This window comes from Fringilla coelebs, assembly GCF_963513975.1.
Source record: "Fringilla coelebs genome assembly, chromosome: 30".
NCBI classification, from domain to species: Eukaryota; Metazoa; Chordata; class Aves; order Passeriformes; family Fringillidae; genus Fringilla; species Fringilla coelebs.
This window is the reverse complement of record NC_140056.1, coordinates 950,401-958,772: the sequence shown is the minus strand read 5'-3', so window position 1 is coordinate 958,772 and position 8,372 is coordinate 950,401. Positions and strand designations below refer to the sequence as shown.

The window sequence follows — 8,372 nt, the reverse complement described above, 5'->3', positions numbered from 1 at the left end:
TTCTGGGATTTATTTTCCCGGATTTATTTTGGGGTTTATTTCAAGATAAGCACCCTAAATTTTATTATTCCCATTCCCAGGATATTTTTTTCCCCATTCCCAGGTTATTTTTCCTGGATGATTCCATTTTTCCCGGGTTATTAAATTTTTCCCGGGTGATTTCATTTTTCCCGGGTTATTTTTCCCGGGTGATTCCATTTTTCCCGGGTTATTCCATTTTTCCCGGGTTATTTTTCCCGGGTTATTCAATTTTTCCCGGGTTATTTTTCCCGGGTTATTCCATTTTTTCCCGGGTGATTTTTGCCCCTCCCGGATGATTTTTGGCCGCGGTTCCCGCTCGAATTCCTGCAGCCGGAACTGGGAGGGAACTGGGATAAACTGGGATAAACTGTGAGGGAACTGGGAATGAACTGGGAGGGAACTGGGGGGGTCCTGAGGGGGACCCAGTCCCCTATAGCCCCTATAGGACCCCCCAATCCCCTATAGCCCCCCCCCTATAGCCTCTATAGCCCCTCCTCTATAGATTTCCTATAGCCCCTCCCCCATCCCCTATAGCTCCTCCCCATGCCCTATAGCCCCTCCCATCTCCTATAGATCCCCTATAGCCCCTCCCCCAATCCCCTATAGCCCCCCATAGCCCCTCCCTCATCCCCTATAGCCCCTCCCCCAATCCCCTATAGCCCCCCTATAGCCCCTCCCTCATCCCCTATAGCCCCTCCCCATCCCCTATAGCCCCTCCCCATCCTCTATAGATCCCCTATAGCCCCTCCCCTACAGATCCCCTATAGCCCCTCCCCATCCCCTATAGATCCCCTATAGCCCCTCCCCCTATAGATCCCCTATAGCCCCTCCCCCTATAGATCCCCTATAGCCCCTCCCCAATCCCCTATAGCCCCTCCCCTATAGATCCCCTATAGCCCCTCCCCAATCCCCTATAGCCCCTCCCCTATAGATCCCCTATAGCCCCTCCCCTATAGATCCCCTATAGCCCCTCCCCAGTCCCCTATAGCCCCTCCCCTATAGATCCCCTATAGCCCCTCCCCAGTCCCCTATAGCCCCTCCCCTATAGATCCCCTATAGCCCCTCCCCATCCCCTATAGATCCCCTATAGCCCCTCCCCCTATAGCCCCGCCCCAGGTCACGTGTCTCTCCCGGGGCCCGGTCACGTGGCGGTGACGCGCGCGGTCACGTGAGGCGCTGGCCGCCATGCTGTCCCGGCTGCTGAAGGAGCACCAGGCCCGCCAGAGCGAGCGCCGCGAGCTGCAGGGTGAGCCCCGCCCCCGTCCCCACGGCAACACGCCCCGCCCGCCGCGCCCCATTGGCTGCCGCGGCCGCCGCTCACCGCGGCGCGCCGACCCATTGGCTGCCGCGGCTGTCCGTCAAAAGCGGGGGGAAAAGGGCGGGAAGCCTGAGGGGCCCTGAGGGGGGGAGGGGGGCCGGTGAGGTCACGGCTCGGCGCGGTGACGCCACACGGGGCCGCGCTGACGTCACGCGAGGCGGTGCTGACGTCACGGGGCGCGGCGGGCCGGGCGGGGGTCCCGCCGCCCCTCACGGCGCCGTGCCCGCCGGTCCCCGCGCAGAGCGGCGCCGCAGGGACGCCATCGCCGCCGCCACCCGCCTGACCGAGGCCCTGGTGGATCACCTGAACGTGGGGTGAGCCCCGGACCCCAATTCCGTGTGGGGCACCCCGGCCAAACCCTGCCCGGGACCCCAAACCCTGCCCCGGCACCCCAAACCCTGCCCCGGGACCCCAAACCCTGCCCCGGACCCCAAACCCTGACCGGGACCCCAAACCCTGCCCGGGACCCCAAACCCTGCCCCGGGACCCCCGTTCCGAACGGGACACCCCGGCCCGACCCCAAACACTGCCCCGGGACCCCAAACCCTGCCCGGGACCCCAAACCCTGCCCGGGACCCCCGTTCCTGATGGGGCACCCCGGCCCGACCCCAAACCCTGCCTGGAGACCCCAAACCCTGCCCCGGGACCCCAAACCCTGCCCGGGACCCCAAACCCTGCCCGGGACCCCCAATTCCTCATGGGACCCCCACCCCTAAATCCCAAACCCCTCCTGGAGACCCCAAACCCTTCGTGGGGACCCCCAATTCTTTATGGGACCACCCCCTAAACCCCAAACCTCCCCAGGACCCCCCATTCCTTATGGGACCCCCACCCCCAAACCCCTCCTGGAGACCCCAAACCCTTCCTGGGGACCCCAATTCCTTATGGACACCCCCAGCCAAACCCCAAACCCTTCCTGGGGACCCCCAATTCCTTATGGGGCCCCAAACCCCTCCTGGAGACCCCAAACCTTTCCTGGGGACCCCAATTCCTTATGGGACCACCCCCTAAACCCCAAACCTCCCCGGGACCCCAATTCCTTATGGGACCCCCCCCCCCAAACCCCAAACCCTTCCTGGGGACCCCAGACCATGCCTGGATACCCCAAACTCCTCCTGAGGACCCCCCACCCACCCCACAGCCTTCCTGGGGACCCCAAACCCTTCCTGGGTACCCCCAATTCCTTCTGGGACCACCCAAACCCCTCTTGGGGACCCCCAGTTCCTTCTGGGACCACCCAAACCCCTCTTGGGGACCCCCAATTCCTTCTGGGACCACCCAAACCCCTCTTGGGGACCCCAAACCCTGCTTGGGAACTTCCAGCCACCCCCAAAGACCCTCTGAGGACCCCCATGTCCCGTCCCCACAGTGACCCCCCTGTCCCCCCTGTGTCCCCCCGTGTCCCCAGGGTGGCCCAGGCCTGGGTGACCCCCAGTGACCCTTGGTGACCCCGTGTCCCCTCTGTCCCCCCCAGGGTGGCCCAGGCCTGGGTGACCCCCAGTGACCCTTGGTGACCCCCGTGTCCCCTCTGTCCCCCCAGGGTGGCCCAGGCCTGGGTGACCCCCAGTGACCCTGGGTGACCCCCAGTGACCCTTGGTGACCCCCGTGTCCCCCCCTCTGTCCCCCCAGGGTGGCCCAGGCCTGGGTGACCCTGGGTGACCCCTGGTGACCCTTGGTGACCCCCAGTGACCCCCGTGTCCCCCCCGTGTCCCCTCTGTCCCCTCTGTCCCCCAGGGTGGCCCAGGCCTGGGTGACCCCCAGTGACCCTTGGTGACCCCTGGTGACCCCCGTGTCCCCCCCGTGTCCCCTCTGTCCCCTCTGTCCCCCCAGGGTGGCCCAGGCCTGGGTGACCCCGGTGACCCCCGTGTCCCCTCTGTCCCCCGTGTCCCCAGGGTGGCCCAGGCCTGGGTGACCCTTGGTGACCCTTGGTGACCCCCAGTGACCCCGTGTCCCCTCTGTGTCCCCCCTGTCCCCCCAGGGTGGCCCAGGCCTACGTGAACCAGCGCAAGCTGGACCAGGAGGTGAAGACGCTGCAGGTGCAGGCGGCGCAGTTCGCCCGCCAGACCGGCCAGTGGATCGCCATGGTGGAGAGCTTCAACCAGGCCCTCAAGGTGGGGATCCCCAAAAACACAGCCCGAAATCACCCCAAAACACAGCCCAAATCACAGCCCCAAACACACCTCAAATACACCCCAAAACACACCCCAAACCCCGACAGACTGGGCAGTGGATCGCCATGGTGGAGAGCTTCAACCAGGCCCTCAAGGTGGGCAACACCCCGAAATGCACCCCAAAGCACAGCCCCAAACACAGCCCCAATCACAGCCCCAAACACACCTCAAAAACACCCCAAAACACACCCCAAACCCAGCCCAGACCGGCCAGTGGATCGCCATGGTGGAGAGCTTCAACCAGGCCCTCAAGGTGGGGAGCACCCCGAAATGCACCCCAAAAACACCCCAAAAACACAGCCCAAATACACCCCAAAATACAGCCCCAAATACAGCCCCAAACCCAGCCCCAAACCCAGCCCAGACCGGCCAGTGGATCGCCATGGTGGAGAGCTTCAACCAGGCCCTCAAGGTGGGGGATCCCCAAAACCAGCCCAAAATCACCCCAAATACAGCCCCAAACACACCCCAAATCACAGCCCAAATACAGCCCCAAATACCGCCCCAAACCCAGCCCCAACCCAGCCAGAGCGGCCAGTGGATCGCCATGGTGGAGAGCTTCAACCAGGCCCTCAAGGTGGGCAACACCCCGAAATACACCCCAAAACACAGCTCAAATACAGCCCAAAAACACAGCCCAAATCACAGCCCCAAACACACCTCAAATACACCCCAAAACACAGCCCAAATACAGCCCCAAACCCAGCCCCAAACCCAGCCCAAACCGACCAGTGGATCGCCATGGTGGAGAGCTTCAACCAGGCCCTCAAGGTGGGGAACACCCCGAAATGCACCCCAAAACACAGCTCAAATACACCCCAAAACACAGCCCAAATACAGCCCTAAACACACCCCAAAATACAGCCCCAAATACAGCCCCAAACCCAGCCCAGACCGGCCAGTGGATCGCCATGGTGGAGAGCTTCAACCAGGCCCTCAAGGTGGGGAACCCCCAAAAACACAGCCCAAAATCACCCCAAATACAGCCCCAAAAACAGCCCAAAACACAGCCCCAAAACACACCTCAAAAACACCCCAAAACACACCCCAAACCCAGCCCAGACCAGCCAGAGGATCGCCATGGTGGAGAGCTTCAACCAGGCCCTCAAGGTGGGGAACACCCCGAAATGCACCCCAAATACACCCCAAAACACAGCCCAAACACACCCCAAAATACAGCCCAAATACAGCCCCAAATACCGCCCCAAACCCAGCCCAGACCGGCCAGTGGATCGCCATGGTGGAGAGCTTCAACCAGGCCCTCAAGGTGGGGAGCACCCCAAAAACACCCCAAAACACAGCTCAAACACACCCCAAAACACAGCCCAAAACACAGCCCAAAACACAGCCCCAAACACAGCCCAGACCGGGCAGTGGATCGCCATGGTGGAGAGCTTCAACCAGGCCCTCAAGGTGGGGAGCACCCCGAAATGCACCCCAAATACACCCCAAAACACAGCCCCAAACACACCCCAAAACACAGCCCAAACACACCCCAAAACACAGCTCAAATACACCCCAAAATACAGCTCAAACACACCCCAAATCACAGCTCAAATCACACCCCAAACACACCCCAAAATACACCCCAAAAACACAGCCCAAATACAGCCCCAAACCCACCCCAAACCCAGCCCAGACCGGGCAGTGGATCGCCATGGTGGAGAGCTTCAACCAGGCCCTCAAGGTGGGCAACACCCCAAAAACAGCCCAAAATCACCCCAAAAACACCCCAAAACACAGCCCAAACACAGCCCAAATCACACCCCAAACACAGCCCAAAACCATCCTAAACACAGCCCAAACACACCCCAAAAACACCCCAAATACACCCCAAACACACCCAAAACCACCCCAAGCACACCCCAAAACACAGCCCAAAAACACAGCCAAAAACCACCCCAAAACCCACCCCAAACTCACCCCAAAACCCGCCCCAGAGCAGGGCTCACCCTAGAGTGGGTCCCACGCCATAAAGGGAAGGGGGACAAAGCCCCCAGACCCATTTGAGGGGGGAATGAAGCCCCCAGACCCATGAATGGAGGTCTATGGGGGGATGAAGCCCCCAGACCCATATAGGGGAGCGTGTGGCTCCCAGGCCCAGGGGAAATGGGCAAATGAAGCCCCCAGACCCATAAATGGAGGCCCCAGACCCCCGGGTTTGTGCTGGAGTGGTTGGGGGGCACCCAGGGGGTCCCAGGGAACATCCAGGGGGGGTTTGAGCAGCACCCAGAGGGTCCTGGGCAGCACCAGGGGGGTCTTGGGGAACACCCAGGGGGTCTTGGGCAGCCCTTAGGGGGTCTTGGGGAACACCCAGGGGGTCTTGGGCAGCACCCAGGGGGTCCTGGGGGGTCTTGAGGAACATCTTGGGGGTCTTGAGGAACATCTTGGGGGTCTTGGGCAGCACCCAGGGGGTCCCGAGGGCCACCCAGGGGGTCCTGGGGAACATTTTGGGGGTCTTGGGCAGCACCCAGGGGGTTCTGGGGGATCTTGAGGAGCACCCAGGGGGTCTTGGGGAACACTTTGGGGGTCCTGGGGGATCTTGAGGAACATCTTGGGGGTCTTGAGGAACATCTTGGGGGTCTTGGGGAACACTTTGGGGGTCCTGGGAGATCTTGAGGAGCACCCAGGGGGCTTTGGGGAACACTTTGGGGGTCTTGGGCAGTACCCAGGTGGTCCCGAGGGCCACCCAGGGGGGCTTGGGGAACATTTTGGGGGTCTTGGGCAGCACCCAGAGGGTCCTGGGGGGTCTTGGGGAACATCTTGGGGGTCTTGGGGAATATTTTGGGGGTCTCAGGCAGCACCCAGGGGATCCCAAGGGGCACCCAGTGGGTCTTGGGCAGCACCCAGGGGGTCCTGGGGGGTCTTGAGGAGCACCCAGGGGGCTTTGGGGAACACTTTGGGGGTCTTGGGCAGCACCCAGGGGGTCCCGAGGGGCACCCAGGGGGTCTTGGGGAACATTTTGGGGGTCTTGAGGAACATCTTGGGGGTCCTGGGGAACGTTTTGGGGGTCTTGGGCAGCACCCAGGGGGTCCCGAGGGCCACCCAGGGAGTCTTGGGGAACGTCTTGGGAGGTGTTGAGGAGCACCCAGGGGTCCCAGGGAGCACCCAGAGGCTCTCAGTGGGACGGGATGGGTAGCACACCCCCCTCCCCGGGGTGAGCCCCCTCCCCAAACGCCCCCTCCCCAAACGCCCCCAGGAGATCGGGGACGTGGAGAACTGGGCCCGGAGCATCGAGCTGGACATGAGGACCATCGCCACCGCCCTCGAGTACGTCTACAAGGGGCAGCTGCAGCCCTCCTGCTCCTGAGGGACCCCCGGGACCCCCCCGGGACCCCCCGGACCCCCGGGACCCCCAGGACCCCCCAATAACGGGGGGGGTCTCACCACGCTGCCCTTGGCACCCCCAGCCCTGCAGCGATGGAATAAAGGGGGGGGGGGGCACGGGGGGGTGTGGAATAAAGGGGGGGGGCACGGGGGGTGTGGGGGGGTCAGGCCGGGCCGGGGGGACCCTGGCACAGCCCCCCCCCCCAAATCCCCCTAAGCCCCCTCATCCTCTTTAGTGCTTAAGGAGGCTCTGAGGCTGCTTTGATTGGGGACAAAAGGGCCTTTTTTGGGTGCTCAGGGCCCCGGGGGGGCTCCCCTCATCCGGGGGGGTGGGAGGGCTTGGAATCCCTGCGGGGGGGTGGGCAGGGCTCGTTTTGGGGGGATTCCCCCCAGATCTGGGGGTGGGAGGGCTTGGAATCCCTGCGGGGGGGTGGGCAGGGCTGGTTTTGGGGTGATTCCCCCCAGATCTGGGGGTGGGAGGGGGCTCAGGGCCCATTTTGGGGTGATTTTCCCCCATAAGAGGGGGGGTCAGGGCCCATTTTGGGGTGATTTTCCCCCATAGGGGGGGGGTCAGGGCCCATTTTGGGGTGATTTTCCCCATAGGGGGGGGGTCAGGGCCCATTTTGGGGTGATTCCCCCCACATCCAGGGGTCACAGGGCTTTAATTCCCTGCTGGGGGGGGTCTCAGCCCCCCAAATCCAGGAACTCCCCCCATCTCCCAGCACCGGGTGGGGAGGGGGGGGGGGGGGGTCCCCACCAAGGCCAGGGGTGTCCCACCCCCCCAAAAGGTGCCCAAACCCCCCCTCCCCACCCTGGAGGGGTCTGGGGGAGGGAGGGGGGCTCAATCCCCGGGGAGCTCCGGCCGTGCCAGGCACGGGGAGGAGCGGCGTGGCCCCCCCGCCCCAAATCCCCGCGGACCCCTCCCCCCGCGGCTCACACGGGCCGGCCGCGGCCGGAGCAGCGCCCGCAGCCCCTCTGCCCCCCCCCGAGGTACGTGGGGACCCCCCCTCTGCCCCCCCAGGGACGTGGGGACCCCCCCTCTGCCCCCCGAGGGACGTGGGGACCCCCCCTCTGCCCCCCCGAGGTACGTGGGGACCCCCCCTCTGCCCCCCGAGGGACATGGGGACCCCCCCTCTGCCCCCTGAGGGACGTGGGGACCCCCCCTCTGCCCCCCCCGAGGGACGTGGGGACCCCCCCTCTGCCCCCCCAGGGACGTGGGGACTCCCCCAGGGGCGTGGGGACCCTCCCTCTGCCCCCCCGAGGTACGTGGGGATCCCCCCTCTGCCCCCCGAGGTACGTGGGGACCCCCCTTCTGCCCCCCGAGGGAAGTGGGGACCACCCCAGGGACATGGGGACCCCCCCCTCTGCCCCCCGAGGTACGTGGGGACCCCCCTTCTGCCCCCCGAGGGAAGTGGGACCACCCCAGGGACATGGGGACCCCCCCTCTGCCCCCCCAGGGACGTGGGGACCCCCCTTCTGCCCCCCCCGAGATACGTGGGGACCCCCCCAGGGACATGGGGACCCCCCCCTCTGCC

At 64.3% G+C, this 8,372-nt stretch overlaps 1 protein-coding gene across 2 annotated transcripts; it reads left to right on the top strand.

Annotated features, from left to right (window-relative positions):
• The first annotated feature begins 1,158 nt into the window (after positions 1-1,158).
• BLOC1S1 (biogenesis of lysosomal organelles complex 1 subunit 1) lies at positions 1,159-6,937 on the top strand. Of its 2 annotated transcripts, none has more exons than XM_084223576.1 (4): positions 1,159-1,267; positions 1,581-1,653; positions 3,318-3,450; positions 6,713-6,937. In XM_084223576.1, the coding sequence occupies exons 1-4, from the start codon at positions 1,207-1,209 to the stop codon at positions 6,818-6,820; spliced, it is 375 nt and encodes a 124-aa protein (XP_084079702.1). In that variant the 5' UTR covers positions 1,159-1,206; the 3' UTR covers positions 6,821-6,937. The 2 variants fall into 2 exon arrangements, with proteins under 2 accessions (XP_084079702.1, XP_084079701.1); XM_084223575.1 differs by having other exon boundaries at positions 6,710-6,937.
• Positions 6,938-8,372: the final 1,435 nt, after the last annotated feature.

What these genes read in the sequence shown, in the direction of transcription:
- BLOC1S1 (XM_084223575.1), top strand. Translation starts at nt 1,207, where the DNA reads ATGCTGTCCCGGCTGCTGAAGGAGCACCAGGCCCGCCAGAGCGAGCGC. An exon ending in GTGGATCACCTGAACGTGGG is followed by an intron (nt 1,654 to 3,317) that starts GTGAGCCCCGGA and finishes CTGTCCCCCCAG; the next exon opens with GGTGGCCCAGGCCTACGTGA. An exon ending in GCTTCAACCAGGCCCTCAAG is followed by an intron (nt 3,451 to 6,709) that starts GTGGGGATCCCC and finishes AAACGCCCCCAG; the next exon opens with GAGATCGGGGACGTGGAGAA.